Source organism: Erythrolamprus reginae, chromosome Z, assembly GCF_031021105.1.
Source record: "Erythrolamprus reginae isolate rEryReg1 chromosome Z, rEryReg1.hap1, whole genome shotgun sequence".
Classification (NCBI taxonomy): Eukaryota; Metazoa; Chordata; class Lepidosauria; order Squamata; family Dipsadidae; genus Erythrolamprus; species Erythrolamprus reginae.
Genome location: NC_091963.1, coordinates 59,956,151 through 59,972,312, shown reverse-complemented (window position 1 = coordinate 59,972,312; position 16,162 = coordinate 59,956,151). Strand labels below are relative to the sequence as shown.

General features: G+C 44.0%; 1 protein-coding gene across 18 annotated transcripts in view; it reads right to left on the bottom strand.

Annotated features, from left to right (window-relative positions):
• EZH2 (enhancer of zeste 2 polycomb repressive complex 2 subunit) overlaps positions 1-16,162 on the bottom strand; it is a 143,715-nt gene that overhangs the window by 17,246 nt on the left and 110,307 nt on the right. For all 18 annotated transcript variants that reach the window (XM_070727911.1, XM_070727913.1, XM_070727898.1 and 15 more), the window contains 3 exons: positions 4,420-4,660; positions 1,375-1,544; positions 1,129-1,223 (listed from right to left, as the gene is read on the bottom strand). In XM_070727911.1, coding sequence (XP_070584012.1) covers positions 1,129-1,223; positions 1,375-1,544; positions 4,420-4,660 — 506 coding nt within the window. The remainder of the gene's footprint in view (positions 1-1,128; positions 1,224-1,374; positions 1,545-4,419; positions 4,661-16,162) is intronic.

Genomic DNA, 16,162 nt, shown 5'->3' with positions numbered 1-16,162 from the left:
GTTCACCTAAGAAAGTCAGTAAAGTATAATTGCCTTGCAGATAAATGTGGAAATATCAAGGGATCCTTAATTCAAACTGCTAGTACACAGGTGATTTATGGAATTTTCTTGTGCACTGACTGCACATTTTAATCTTTTGCTAATAATGAGCATTCTGGGAGAGAGGGAACATAAATGATCCAATCTTGGGAATTGGAAAATTCAGAAGTCAGCAGATGAATAGATTCCTGCTATATTTTTATGGCATTATGAAGATTCCATATTCATTTCCCTTAACAATACAGTTCAGATCATTGATGGATTTTAATAATGATTTTCATGTTTGTGACTTTAACTGTTATTTATTTTTGGTTATCTATCTTCAGTGATCTCTAAATAAAAGGACAGAATACAAATCAAATAATTGGAATATAAATTCTCTATTATTTTACAATCACAAATGGAGAGGTGATGATATAATGATATCAACAAACTAGACACAACTACTTTCATCCCCCTTTCTCCATATTGCCATAATTCACTGCAAATTTTGGCAGTGAAATTATTTTAGAAAAAAATTCATTATTTATATTTGTTTTGAACTTTAAAAAGTTATTACACAAACATTTAAAACTGATTTTTATATATCTCAATAAGTCTTTATATTAAGGACAACATTTTAATTGCATTTCAATTTCTATACAGTAGTACCTCTAGATACGAGCTGCTCCACATGTGAGTATTCCAAGTTACGAGCCGCGACGCGAGCGAAATTTCTGTTCGACACCCGAGCTCAAATTCGGGATACGAGCCGAGCTTCCACTAGGTGGCGCAAGAATCTCCTTGCTTCCAGTTATCTCGGCGCAAAAAACAAAGTCTAAAGGCATTCGTTCGAGATGAGAGTTGATCGACTTACGAGCTCGGGTCTGGAACGAATTAAACTCGTATGTCGAGGTACCACTGTATTGATTTGCAATAGATTCTTCCACTATTGAAAATTTTCTGATGAATCCTAGAATGTGCTGTTAATAAAAATAATAGTCTATACTTTCTTTATTTGTCCCAATTCTTCCATTCATATTTTTAAATTCTTCCCCCGCCCCCACCACTTTAAAATGTTGTGTGATGGTTGATATACTATTGATTTACCTATGTTTCCTTTTTTTCTTTCTTGGAGGAGTATCAACATCTTCAGCAGGTGCTGGAGCAATAATACTAGATTCCTTTACTCTAAATTCATATACCTGTAAAATATCAATTATCTCCTAAGTTTTATTGCAATGATTTATTGTGTTGAATTTGATATATTAATGGTCTTCATAAAATTGGATACATTTGAAATTAGTAAACTTTGCTAGTAGTATTTTTGAAAATATTTTCAACATTTATGCTTACCTGCCTGCATGTTTTGGTCCCAATTAACCTGGCTATTGCACAGAAATTGTCATAGTAGGTTCCAATGAGAACCCTGAACATAGAAGCTTCAGCACCACTCCATTCAACATTTTCTGGAGGCTCTATATTTGGCTTCATCTTGATGGGTGTTTGACACCTAGAATTTGCTTCTGCAATATCAAAAGCAAACAGTTTCAAGTCTCAGAAATCACAGCAATGATCATACCAAAAAACAAAACAAATCAAGTATCCTACTTTCAATAACATACCAAACAATGCCGTCTGGCGGGACCCAGGGGAAGAGCCTTCTCTGTGGCGGCTCCGACCCTCTGGAATCAACTCCCCCCCAGAGATTAGGATTGCCCCCTCCTTGCCTTTCATAAACTACTCAAAAGCCATCTCTGTCGTCAAGCTTGGGGGAACTGAGACACTTTCCCCTTGCCTATGTAGTTTCTGTGCATAATATGACTGTATGTATGCTTTTATATATTGGGATTTCTCTTTTAGATTTTTATATGTATAATTGTTATCTTAGATTCTAATTATTAGATTTGTCATTATGTATTGTTTTTATCACTGCTGTGAGCCGCCCCGAGTCTACGGAGAGGGGCGGCATACAAATTTAATAAATAATAATAATTTTAAATATGGCGTGGTAGGTAACGTGCGCACTTTACAGTCAGCAGGCATGACCAAAGTAAAGAGACTATGGGAACTGTAGTCCAAAACATACAGAAGACTTCATATTACTAATTCCGATATATAACACTGTATGATGTTATAAAACTCTATTTTGATCCCTCAAGTTTTTAAAACAAAATCTTATTTTATATGTTCAATTAATGGCACATCTAGAACTTCTAGAACCTTTTAAAGACAGTAGGTTTTTAATCACTTTCTGAAATCTTAAGGCTAATGGAGAGTTTCAAAATGCATAGCTATCTGATGAGTTTATCTTCATTCCAGAATAAAAGAAAAATTAATTATAAGCTTGAGAATATTTTTTAAAATGATAAAAGGCTAAATAAGGTTTAATTTCAATCAAGTTATAAACAAGGACAAAACAGATTTAATTTTTTTGCTATAGGATTTTGAAAATTATTATATAAACAAATGACATCTTCACAGAAAATAAATTATCTTAGGTCATAACAGAAGTTTGAAATTTTATGATTTTAAAAATTGGATGCCAGAGAAGACCAGAGATTCCAGATATAAAGGGTTCGTAGGGATGGCTGGGCATAGTATTACACTTAAAACATTCCAGGCGATATTTCAAGAATGCTCCTATGTTCAAAAGATATTAAAGAAGAAAAAAGGTATGAAAGAGAATATTCTGGAAGATTTATAGGATAAAGAACTGAAATAAACTTCATGTGATGCAGAATATAAAGAAACTGTTGAAATATTATACAATAAAAATGTGGACTATAACAGGGGTACCCAAACACCAGTGTCAATACCAGTCTGTTGGAAACCAGGCCACGCAAGAGGTAGATAATTGTACAGTTTGATTTTTGCATATGTAAGATCTAGGTTGCACATGCAAAACCATCCCCTCAGCAATGCCACCAGTGGCAGTTTGTGGAGGCAGAAAGATTGGTAACAGCTGGATTATAAAACAAAGATGATAATTAAAGTGGAAAAACAAATGATAAGAGAATGACCATGATCATGTCTCCTTAGTGGATTTACAAGAAGTTTTCCAAAGTTCAAAGAAGCCTTTGAAACACGCAAAGGAAAAACTGAAGAGAGATCAAATCCTACATCCACATCTGAATGAATTAAAGATCAAGACTAAGAACTAAAAGGAATAAAAACAAAGTGAGTTTGTTCAACAAATCTTAAAATAAGACATACTTCTATAACATGTTAGCAACTTTTTATGGATTTTTTGCTGATACCAGGACTGAAAAATTAATGATTGATGGATTGGCATATGGATAAGGCATGAGTTCAGCGAAGAAATCTACTTACCTTTCCTACCAGTTTGGAAGTGCATGCTTTTTCACCTATACTCTGCTCATATGCTTATTTACCCTCTGCGCATGTGCAGAAGGCTTTGCACATGCGCAGAGGGTTAATAAAAAGAAAATTATGATGTCCAGGTGGTGGATGGAGCCTCACGTTACCACCACTACCGGTTCCTCTGTGGTGCTGCTGCTATGCTTCAAGTAGAACATCTAAACAGTTCAGGTAATAGCATGTACAAGCAGCTAGTTATGAGAACAACAGATACCTCTGTGCAATCTTGCAGGGGGTAAAGTTTTGTGTGTACTTGTGATGAAAATCAGGTCACTTCTTTAAATATATCTCTTCCCTTTTTATTTTTTCTTCTTTCTTTTCTCTTGTATTTTCTATTCTCTCTCCCTCCCTCCTCTTTACTCTTCCTTTCTGAGTTTGGTTTTTATAGTCATTTTTTTAAAAAGTCAATTAATGGTATAATCAGAGAAGCAATGAATATAAATGTCACCAATCATATCCTCAAAATATAAGAAATCTTATGGCATTCCTGTGTCAGGTTTGACTGAATCATTCATTTAACTCTTGTCAAAGAAAGAAAAAAAGAAAACTTAATGTGGTGGTGGGGAGACCCTGTTCAACTGAAACAGGGTATGTCATTTGGACAATACCAAATTCACAGAAAATACTTTGTTTAGTTTAGATGGGTATACATGCATCCATAAAAATATGTAAAACCAGAAAAATGTTATATATTCTGGAATTATAATTAATTAAATTCTGAATTTAATTCTTATTCCCTAAAGGATTTTTAGTCATTCAAATTACATGTGAATTTAATTTAATTTAATTTAAATTCTGGAATATGCACAATAAAGGATTTCTGTACTATAGAAACCAAAACATGACAGTTCAGGAAATTCTAATGAAAAATTAACTTTATTATTTTCAAAAGTATGTGGTGCTGTTTTTCAAAAGCAGCAAGTAGTATAACCCTATAGTAAAACAACTGAACTTTAATCCAATATTTCCAGCACAACCTAAACACTTAACAAAATTAGCAATATTTCACAACTATCTTACCAGAGGAGCTTGAAGTCTCATCCTTTTTCTCTTCTTCTTCTTTATCATTATTTTCCCCTCCAGTTTCAGTTCCAGCTTCTCTGTCACTGTCTGTATCCTTTGATTCTAGCACATTTATGGTTGGTGTGCTGGGCCTACTGGTATTATTTGGAAGCCTTCCCCTTCGGCGACCTCCTGGGCGCTTTGGTGGGGTTTTTATCCTCTCAGCAGTCAAAGCAGCAGCAAACTCTTTAGCTCCTTCCTAACAGGCACAGAAATATTTCAGGATATAGGAAAATACATAATGAATAGAGCCATAATGGCGAACCTATGACACACTGGCCACAAGTGGCACGTGGGGCCATCTCTGTGGACATGTGAGCCAACACCCAGGTCAAGTGTACTGTGCATGTGCACGTGCCTTCTGCCAGCCAGCTGATTTTTGGGTTTCGGCCAGAGATGCACACACATGTGCGGGGGTGGGGGAATCACACGTGCATGTGCCGGGGGGGAGGGGTCATGTGCGTCAGCCCATTTTTAGTTCCAGGAGGTTTCAGGAAACTCTGCTAGCAGAAAAATGAGGCATGCAGGGATGCGGCACTCGCTCTCTGCAGCCAGTTTTTAATTCCAGGAGGCTTCAGGGAACTCTGGAGTTGTGCAAGAAGACAACTTGGGCGGGTAGAATTTGGTAGGAAATCCTGATTTAATGTGGGCATTAACCAAAGCTTCAGCAAAGCCTCTCTCTCCTCTTCTCTGCCAACTGTGTGTGTTATGAAGAGCTCTGGAGGACTCCAAAGCTTTCCATTCCTTTGGGAATGCATCTCACCCGGTTTGGAAAGTTGATCTTAGTGGCACACAGTCATTCATTCATTCATTCATTCATTCATTCATTCATTCATTCATTCATTGGATTTGTGTGCCGCCCCTCTCCGTAGACTCGGGGCGGCTAACAACAGTAATAAAAAATATCATATAAATCCAATACTAAAACAACTAAAAAACCCTTATTGTAAAACTAAACATCCCTACAAACAAACATAACATGCATAAATTGTAAAGGCCTAGGGGGAAAGAATATCTCAGTTCCCCCATGCCTGACAGCAGAGGTGGGTTTTAAGGAGCTTACAAAAGGCAAGGAGAGTGGGGGCAATTCTAATCTCCAGGGGGAGTTGGTTCCAGAGGGCCAGGGCCGCCACAGAGAAGGCTTTTCCCCTGGGCCCCACCAAACGACATTGTTTTGTTGACAGGACCCGGAGAAGACCCATTCTGTGGGACCTAACCGGTCGCTGGGATTCATGGGGCAGAAGGCGGTCTCATAGATACCCTGGTCCGGTGCCATGAAGGGCTTTATAGGTAATGACCAACACTTTGAATTGTGACTGGAAACTGATCGGCAACCAATGCAGACTGCGGAGTGTTGGTGTTACATATGGGCATTTTTGGGAAAGCCCATGATAGCTCTCGCAGCTGCATTCTGCACAATCTGAAGTTTCCGAACACTTTTCAAAGGTAGCCCCATGTAGAGAGCATTACAGTAGTCGAGCCTCGAGGGCATAAGTGACTGTGAGCAGTGACTCCCGGTCCAAATAGGGCCGCAACTGGTGCACCAGGCGAACCTGGACAAATGCCCCACTCGCCACAGCTGAAAGATGTTTCTCTAATGTGAGCTGTGGATTGAGGAGGACGCCCAAGTTGCGGACCCGCTCTGAGGAGGTCAATAATTCCCCCCCCCCAGGGTGATGGACGGACAGATGGAATTGTCCTTGGGAGGCAAAACCCACAACCACTCCATCTTATCAGGGTTGAGTTTGAGTCTGTTGACACCCATCCAGGCCCCAACAGCGTCCAGACACCGGCACATCACTTCCACTGCTTCGTTGACTGGACATGGGGTGGAGATGTAAAGCTGAGTATCATCAGCAAACTGATGATACCTCAACCCATGCCCTTCGATGATCTCACCCAGCGGTTTTCATGTAGATATTAAATAGTATGGGGGAGAGGACCGACCCCTGAGGCACCCCACAAGGGAGAGACCTCGGAGTCAACCTCTGACCCCCCACTAACACCGACTGTGACCGACCGGAGAGGTAGGAGGAGAACCACTGAAGAACAGTGCCTCCCACTCCCAACCCCTCCAGCCGGCGCAGAAGGATACCATGGTCAATGGTATCGAAAGCAGCTGAGAGGTCAAGGAGCACCAGGACAGAGGATAAACCCCTCTCCCGGGCCCGCCAGAGATCATCCATCAACGCGACCAAAGCAGTTTCCGTGCTGTAACCGGGCCTGAAACCTGACTGCTGATGGCCTAGATAATCGGCTTCTTCCAAGGACCACTGGAGCTGGAGCGCCACCACCTTCTCAACAACCTTCCCCATAAAGTTACGATAGTTATTAAGTACGGCTGGCTCCAAGGAAGGCATCTTGAGGAGGGTGCGTACAAGCGCCTCCTTATAGGGTGCTGGAAAGGATCCATTCCCCAGGGAAGCGTTGACAATCTCCTGGACCCAGCTCCGTGTCACTTCCCTGCTGGCCGAAACCAGCCAGGAGGGACACGGATCCAGTAAGCAGGTGGCGGAACTCACAGCTCCAATGGCCTTGTCCACTTCATCAGGTGTCACCAGATCAAACTCTTCCCAGACAGGTGGACAAGTACGTGCCCCAGTCACCTCGACTGACTCATTGTCAGTCAACTCTGCTTTCCAATCGGAGTCGAGGTCCGCCCGGATCCAAGCGATTTTATCAGCGAAAAATGAGTTAAAGTCCTCGGCACTACTCTGCAAGGGCTCCCCAACTCCCCCCTGGTCAAGAAGGGAGCGGGTCACCCTAAACAGAGCGGCCGGGCAGGATTCTGTTGATGCAATCAAGGCGGCATTGTACTTGCCGCCTTGAGCGCCACTTTGTAAGTCTTAATATGAGCTCTTACAAGTGTTCGATCGGATTCAGATTTACTCTTCCTCCATCGCTTCTCTAGACGTCTCTTCTGGCGTTTCAACTCCCGGAGCTCCTCGTTGAACCATGGTGCTCTACGGGGTCTAGTGCCACGGAGAGGTCGCAACAGCGCAATCCGGTCGAGAGGAGACAAGCTCTGGCCCCTCACTTTGACTAGGGAGGGGGGTGTGTTTAAAGGGGAGTCAGGCAGAACTTACTTCACAATCAATGCCAAAGGAATGGGAAGTTTTATAATTCTCCAGAGCTCTTCATCACACATGGAGTGGCAGAGAAGTGGAAAGAGAGGGTTTAGTGAAGTAGCAGAAATGCCCACATTAAATTAAGGATTCCTATCAAATGTATAAGTCTTCCCGCCCAAATGGGCTTTTTGCACAGCCCCAGACCTCTAGCTAAGAGAAGGAATTTTCTTCTTTAAAAAAGGAAAAGGTCCTCCTTCAAGCAGCATCTCCCCCTCGCCCCTCCTCTTTTAAAGGACACGCGCCACCAAGAGTAACTTTCTAAGCCAGGAGACACCCTTGCCTGTGTGTGTGTGCTATGGTGGTGGGGGTTGCCCCTGGCTTGGAAAAGAATCTCACCCGGCTTGGAAATCTGCTTTTGCCTGTGTGCTGTCATTTATAAGGAGAGGGACAAGGGGGAGGCAAGGCTGCTTGAAGGAGAACCCCCCTCTTTTAAAAAAGAATGTTCCTTCCCTCCCTGCCAGAATCTGGTGTGGATCTGCCTTGGCCACTGGCTCTTTGGCTTTGTTTTGGGTCTATCTCTGGAGCTGGGGAGCTTTGGAGGCATCCTGGGTAAGGGTCAGTATGCCTCCTTTCTTCTTGCCGACCTGAAAGCGTTGGCTCCTCCCAAACAAGGAATTGCTTATGCAAATCTGCCTTAGCTCCTGGTGCTTTGGCTTTGCCAGGTTCTGCTAATGAGGGGAGGAGCATGCATGGCTCTGGACACATCGCCCCGGCCAGAAACTTTTCTAGGGGACGAAGAGAATGGGGATCCATCACTGGGGCTTTTTCCAAGCCAGGGGAGACATCCTTGCCTTGGGGGGGGTGATGTAGGGGGGAGTTATCTGCCCCTCCTTGACGCTGCCACCTTATAGCCCCCAGCGATGGCAGTTCTTGCACTGTTGCTTCTCCAACAGTGGTAGGAACAGTGAGTCAGGCTTCCCTCCCTCCTTGCCAGAGAAGTCACTGTTGAGGAAGTGGGCTGTCCTAGGAGCACTGGAGGAGAGCACAGCACAGTACTATCAAAATGATGTCTTTGATAGTTGACCAGAGCTTTTCTGATTTTTATGTGCAATGGCATTAGCTTTTAGGAACAGAAGTAAGGTAGTTGCTTTTCTATTAATACATAATCCCTGAAATGACTCACCTGTAGGGACCCCTCCATGGTCTAATTCAGACTAGAAATATAACAAAGGAAAATATTTTTCCCCACTTGCTTACTGGAAATGGCTGTTTGCAATACACGAAGAGGTACTTTCCCAAGAGCTCACAATTCAAGAATACCAATGTGCCATTCATTAAGTGCACATGAAATATCTTAGGGTGCAGAAGTGGTAGAACAGGCCCTTAAGGCTTCCCCAACCCACTAAGATACCTCATGCTTCTCTCTCCCTTCCTACCACACAGATTATTATTATTATTATTATTATTATTATTATTATTATTTTATTTTAATTGAATTTGTATGCCGCCCCTCTCTGTGGACTCGAGGCAGTTCACAATTTATCTTGCAAAACATCTGTCACCTCTCTGCTGCTGTTCTTTGCCTATGAGGAATGGAAAGTTGGCTTGGAAATGTTTTTTGTGTCAAGAATGGACACTCCTGGGCCATAATATAATATCACACAGTGGTAGCCATTCTCATTTGCAGAGACAGGGACCCAGAAGGACGTTGACTTACCTGATCGGTCTTCTCAATGCACTGCAAGGAGAGTCCAACATGGGTGATACTTCAGCCTTATTGGTAGGGACTGAGTTTAAATTTAAATATTAATTAGGTCCCACCTTCTAGCTGCCTAAAAAGGTCATTAAAAAAACCCGAAGATGTAGTGAAAATCAACAATTACTTTATTAACACTAATAACCATTGAAACAAACCAAGGAAAAAGGCGTCCCTGGGCCAAACAAGCCAGTCAACGATCCTTCTCCAAGGGGCTGCAAAGGAGAGTCCAATGTGGGACTGAAGTTGAATGGGAGGGAGAAGGCTGGACCGGGGTGCAGGAGAAGCACAAACCCTTTGCAGCACTCTTCTTCCAAAGCGGAAGTGAAAGAATCGAGGTGATAATGTTTAATAAATGTTGATGGTGCGGCCCAAGTAGCTGCACGGCAAATGTCCTCGATGGACACTTGTGTGGTCCACGCAGCCATGGTGGCAGTGCTTCTAGTCGAATGAGCTGTGATACTGGTCAGAAGTGGATGAGACTGTGTCTTATAGGCTTCCATGATACAAGTTCAAATCCAATGATTGATGGTCTTGGGAGGAAACTTTGAGTCCACTGAAGACGGAAGAAAGGAAACGAATAAAGATTCCATCTTTCTGTACTGTTTGGTGCGTTGGACATAGATTTTTAGAGCCCAGTGGACATCCAACTTATGCCACCTTAGTTCTCATGGGTGTGAGCCATGGGTACAGAAATCTGGTAAAACTACTGCCTGTGCTCTATGGAACAAGGTGTTGACCTTCGGTAAAAAGGTCGGATCCAAGCAGAACTCTACTCTGTCCAGATGGAAAACGCAGAGGTCAGGACGTACTGAGAGCGTGGACAGTTCCGACACTCGGCTAACCGAGATGATGGCCACTAAAAAGGCCGCCTTGATTGAAAGAAGACGAAAGGAGATATGGCTCAAAGGGCAGACCCATGAGGGCCAGCAGAACCAATGGAAGGTCTCAGGTGGGATAACAATGCATAGTCTGGGGCTGAAGGTTGGAGGCACCTCAGAAGAAATCTCTAACTCAAAGGTGTTGGGAGAGAGCGCAAAAGTGGTCCTGTTATAGAATCGTGGAGATGGCCACCACCTGCCTACGTAAGGTGTTAAGAGCTAAACCTTTATCCAACTCTGCCTGGAGAAAAGTCAGAAATTGAACCAGGGAAAAGGCTTAAGGATCAAGGTTCAGTGATCTGCAGAAGTCGCAATATGCTGCTTGAGTGGCTTGGTAATTGCGAGTAATAGATGGACATCAAGTGTGTTTGTGATAACCTTATCTGGAAGAGCCTCCCACTTTATGCGATCCCCCTCAAGTGCCACATGGCTAGTTTCCACCATGGGAGTCTGGGTGTAGGATAGACCCCTGAATGAGAGAAATCCAGTGATTTGGAATGCATTATGGAGGGGAGATTGCCAAATCCATCAGGTTGAAGAACCAGGGACATTGAGGCCAGAATGGAGCCAGTAGCAGCACCTGCTCTGATAAAATTTTGCTCACCACTTTCAGAATGAGACACATTGGAGGAAAGACGTATAGAAGACTGTACGGCCAAGGAATGCGTAAGGCGTTGACTCTCCACTCCCAGAGATGAAAACAATTGTGTGAGCTGGACATTGAGGTGGGTAACAAATAAATCCACCTCCAGAATTCCGAACCTGTGAGCAATCTTTCGAAAGATCTCTGGATCCAGGCACCATTCTGCATGATCGAGCGTTGACCGGCTCAGCCAATCCACCTGCACATTCAACGTTCCCGATATGTGCTCGGCTTGGAGTGATGCCAGATGCAGTTCGGCCCAGTTGAAAAGGAATTCTATCTCCTGCATGAGTCAACCAGATTTTGTTTCCCCATGGTGATTGATGTGGGAACGAGTTGCAATATTGTCCATAAGTATGAGCACATGGCAGGCCTCCACTAGATGGATGAAGCACTGAAGAGATACTGCCTTGAATTCCAACAGGTTGATGTTTACATTGATGAGATCCTCTGGGGTCCATAGACCATGGGCTACTTGTGAAGAGGAGTGGGCGCCCCAGCCCGTCAGACTGGCATCTGTCATGATGGTGACCTGTTGGTGCTCCTGGAATGATGAACCCTGTTGCAGTGCCGAAGACATCCACCATGCTAAGGAACAACAGACTGCTCAGCTGGGAGCCACCAGCCTGTGGCAATGGCTGGTTTTTGTCCTCTGGAGGGGAACAGGAACCATTGAACATCTCCCCCTTGCCCATGTAGTTTCTGTGTATGATTCGACTGTGTGCTTGTTTTTTATATATTGGGGTTTCTTTTGGATTATTTAACCTAAAACTGTAATTTAGATTGCTAAATATTAGATTTGTTACTATGTATTGTTTTTTACCATTGTTGTGAGCCGCCCCGAGTCTACGGAGAGGGGCAGCATATAAATCCAATAAATCTAAATCTAAATCTAAATTGAAGTGCCGGATATGAAATCGAGCCCATGGGAATATGTCTATACAAGAGACAAACATTCCCAAGAGTTTCAAAAGGAAGGTGAGAGGCAATTCCGGAGGAGGGTCACTATCTGTTGACTTTCCATCTGACAGTCGGGAGAGAGGAACACCTTGCAGGTTTGTTTGTTTATTCAATTTTTTTATGCCGCCCTTCTCCTTATATTCAGGATGGCTTACAACACGTTAGCAATAGCACTTTTTAACAGGGACAGCATATTGCCCCCACAATCTGGGTCCTCATTTTACCCACTTCAGAAGGATGGAAGGCTGAGTCAACCTTGAGCATGTGATGAGATTTGAACCATTGACCTGCAAATCTAGCAGTCAGCTTTAGTGGCCCCCAGTACCGCACTCTACCCACTGCACCACCTCGGTAGTGGTATCAATGATGGTGCTGAGGTGGGGAATAGTTGACGGAAAACCCGTGTAATTGAAGGGTATTTATTGAGTCTCTGAGATTTACTCGTGCCTTCCTGTGATGCCTGGAAAGAATGGCAATATTGTTCAAGTAGGGCATCAGGTGCAGCGAGTGTGTTCAGAGGCTGGCTGTGAAGATGTCGAGAAGCTTCATAAAGGTCCTTGGGGCCGATGAAAGGCCAAAGGGCATTACCTTGTACTGGAAGTGAAGGCCCTCTAGACAAAACCAGAGTAACCTCCAGTGCGTAGGATGGATTGGCACATGAAGGTAAGCATCTTTGAGATTTATCAAAGTGAACCAGTCCCAGCAACATACGGAAGCCAGGCTTGACCTGAGAGAGTGCATTTTGAATCCTTTGTACCAAACATAAACGTTTAGTTGTTTCAGATTCAAAATTAGACAGCAGCCGCCGGAAGCCTTGGATACGATGAATATGATGGAATAATATTACTGGTCCGGTGGCACCCTCAATTGCTTTGATCTCCAAGAGGTGAGAAATCTCCTGTGTCAATAGAACCCGCTTCTGTGGGTTGATCGCCATGGGACATTGTATAAACTGGTTTGGAGGTGGGCAGAGGAAATCGATGCGAAGACTTTGAGATATTAAATAGCAGGGGGGAGAGGAACCGACCCTTGAGGCACCCCACAAGGGAGAAACATAGAGGACCCCCCACTAACACCGATTGCGACCGACCGGGGAGCTAGGAGGAGAACCACTGAAGGACAGTGCCTCCCACTGTTGAGGGCCTAGATAATCGGCTTCTTCCAAGGACCGCTGGAGCGCCACCACCTTCTCAACAACCTTCCCCATAAAGGGAAGGTTGGAGACTGGATGATATTTGTTAAGAATGGCTGGGTCCAGGGAAGGCTTCTTGAGGAGGGGGCGCACAAGTGCCTCCTTGTAGGGAGCCGGGAAGGACACTCTCCCCAAAGAAACGCTGACAATCTCCTCTGGCGTTTCAACTCCCGGAGCTCCTTGGTAAACTAAGGAGCCCTCTGGGGTCTAGTGCCACAGAGAGGTCGCAATGGCACAATCCAGTCAAGAGCCTCCGTTGCAGCCTTATTCCAGGCCACGGCAAGGGACTCTGCTGAACTGTGGATGAGTGCATCTGGAATAATCCAAAGCGTCCTTTGAAAGCCCTCTGGGTCCATCGGGCATCTTGGGCGGAACCACCTAGTTGGTTCTGCCTCCCTGCGGGTGATGATTGGATCTAGGAACTCAAGCCGCAGTAGAAAATGGTCTGACCATGACAAAGGCAATACTTCTTAGCCCCTTAATCTCAGAACATTACTCAATTGCTCAGAGAGGAATACCATGTCAAGTGCATGCCCCCCTCGTGAGTCGGACCCTGTACTACTTGAGACAGGTCCATGGCTGTCATGGTGACCATGAACTCTTGCGCTAGCCCAGAGGTTTCACCGAGTGACAGCAGGTTAAAGCCCCCCAAGACAATAAGTCTGAGGAACCCTACCACCAGCCCGGCCACCTCCTTGAGCAGCACAGGCAGGGTTGTTGACATGCAGCTGGGAGGCAGGTATGTGAGCAACAAGCCCACCTGAACCCCTAAGTCCAACTTCACCAGGAGGGACTCACAATCCGCAATCTCTGGAGCAACGAGTCTACGTAGGCAAAGGCTCTCCCTGGCTATGATAGCTACTCTTTCCCCCCCCCTTCCCTGGGGTCGAGACTGATGCCATACCTGAAACCTGGCTGGGCAGATTTCAGAGAGAGGAACTCCTCCCTCCGGGCCCAGCCTGGTTTCAGTCCCACATGCCAGGTCGGCCTCCTCCCTCAGGATCAAATCCCAGATAAGGAGAGCTTTATTTACCACCGACCTGGCATTGAGTAGCAGCAGCCCGAGTCCAGGGTGAGAATTACACTTGTCACCAGTGTCCTTGATTGAGCTCATGGAGCCGGAGCATGCGATTGCTATTAAGCACGATCCCTCCTTCCCCTGGAACGGCTAGCTCCGTGACTCCCGACATATCTGCCTCTCTCCAGCAACACCAGGATATTCTGACCCTCTGCCACCCCAGAGATAGGTGCCCCCTCCCCTCCTGCCTCTCCAATGTCAGGTGGGCCAAATATATCATTCATACCATTCCCATCCACCTCATCCATACAATAATCCCACCCACCCCGCCCATACTAATCGTTCATTCCAAACATATTACTACACTCGCCCCAATTATCCATCAATTAACACCCCCCCCAATAATTTAGTTAAAATATGAATTAAATTACTATTATTTAAAACACTATTAAGAATAAGTAAATATATATAAAATATAAAACTAAAGGATATAGATAAAAAGTTAGTTAATTAAATTGGATTAAAAAACAGTTCATTAGAATCCAATGCATTAGTTCGAGTCAGTGCATTGTCTTTTTAAAAAATTACATTTATATATATAACAGTATACAGTATTCAACAATCATCAACTGGCTCAGGTTAGGAAAAGGGGTTTGACCACGGAGGACAGGAACCCAGGTAATAAGGCGCCTGTCATCTGGGCAGTACTTGCGGAGAGTAGAGAGCCTGACAGGAAGATTTGTGAAGGGGGTAATGCCCGCAGAGAACAGGAAATAAATTTGTTAAATTCAATAAAGGATTAAATAACAACTAAGAATCCAAAGGAAGGGTGGCAAGGAGGGCGTTTGCCCAGGTTCACCAGGTGTACCAGTTGCAGCCCTATTTGGACAGGGAGTTTCTGCTCACAGTCACTCATGCCTTCATCACCTCGAAGTTCAACTACTGCAACACTCTCTACATGGGGCTACCTCTGAAGAATGTTTGGAAACTTCAGATCATGCAGAATGCGTCCGCGTGAGCAATCATGGGCCTTCCTAGATACGCCCTTGTCTCGTCAACATTCTGCGGCCTTCACTCGCTGCCGATTAGTTTCCAGACACAATTCAAAGTGTTGGTAATGACCTATAAAGCCCTACATGGCATCTGACCAGAATACCTACGAGAGCGTCTTCTGCCACACGAATCCCAGCAGCTGATTAGGTCCCACAGAATTTACCTTCTCCGGGTCCCTTCGACTAAACAATTTCATCTGGTGGGACCCAGGGGAAGAGCCTTCTCTTTGGCAGCCCCAGCCCTCTGGAATCAACTCCCCTCAGAGATTCTAAGCCTTTCTTCACCCTGGCACAAAGCCAAAAGCACCAGTCTGAAGATGACGAGTGGGACCTCATCGAAATGTCACCAGGAATCTCTGAAACCTACATGCGAACCTTACCTATCTATCTATCTATCTATCTATCTATCATCTATGACAGTAAATAATAATAGCAATGACAGCAAATAATAATCAGGAATGCTGCCAGTTTGTCACCCAAAAAAAGTAAATTATAGAGCTACGGCTACCTAATAACAGTCAAGTTTCTTATTTAGAACAAGAAGTAACTTTTCAAAGGGGATATGTAAAACATTCCATTCAACAGCCCATAGACAAAACATCTGAACTTGAGTGGTCCCAATACTTCTATTTTGCGAATTTTGGTTGGGTATAAAAAGAAAATAGGATTATTTTGCATTGAGGCCTTGACAAGGACTAAGAGAGAGGTGGAGAGAAAGTTGTACATATTTGGAGAGACCTGGCTGCCTGGCAGGACATCAGCAGTGGCAACCAAAAAAAGGGGTGGGGGAATTATAAGGATATGGGGTAATAACTTAGGAAGATGGGGAGATTTAAAGATACTGCCTAGAGAAAAACCAAGTGAAAAAGGGCATAATCTACAAGTGCATAATGTGGGGAACCGTTAGTAATCGGAAGAGTGATAGTGTGTAAGATAGAAATATTGAAGGAATGCAGGAAGCTATCTTGATACCCTTATTTCTCAGTACATTTTATCAAAACTGCTAGGGTAATTCAACTAATATATACTGTCTTTATTAAGACAATAACTCTTTCTTGGGATAGTAACAGTACCTGGGAGGGGAAGTAACTTGAGGCTTGCTAATTATGAATATTTACACTTACATCATCT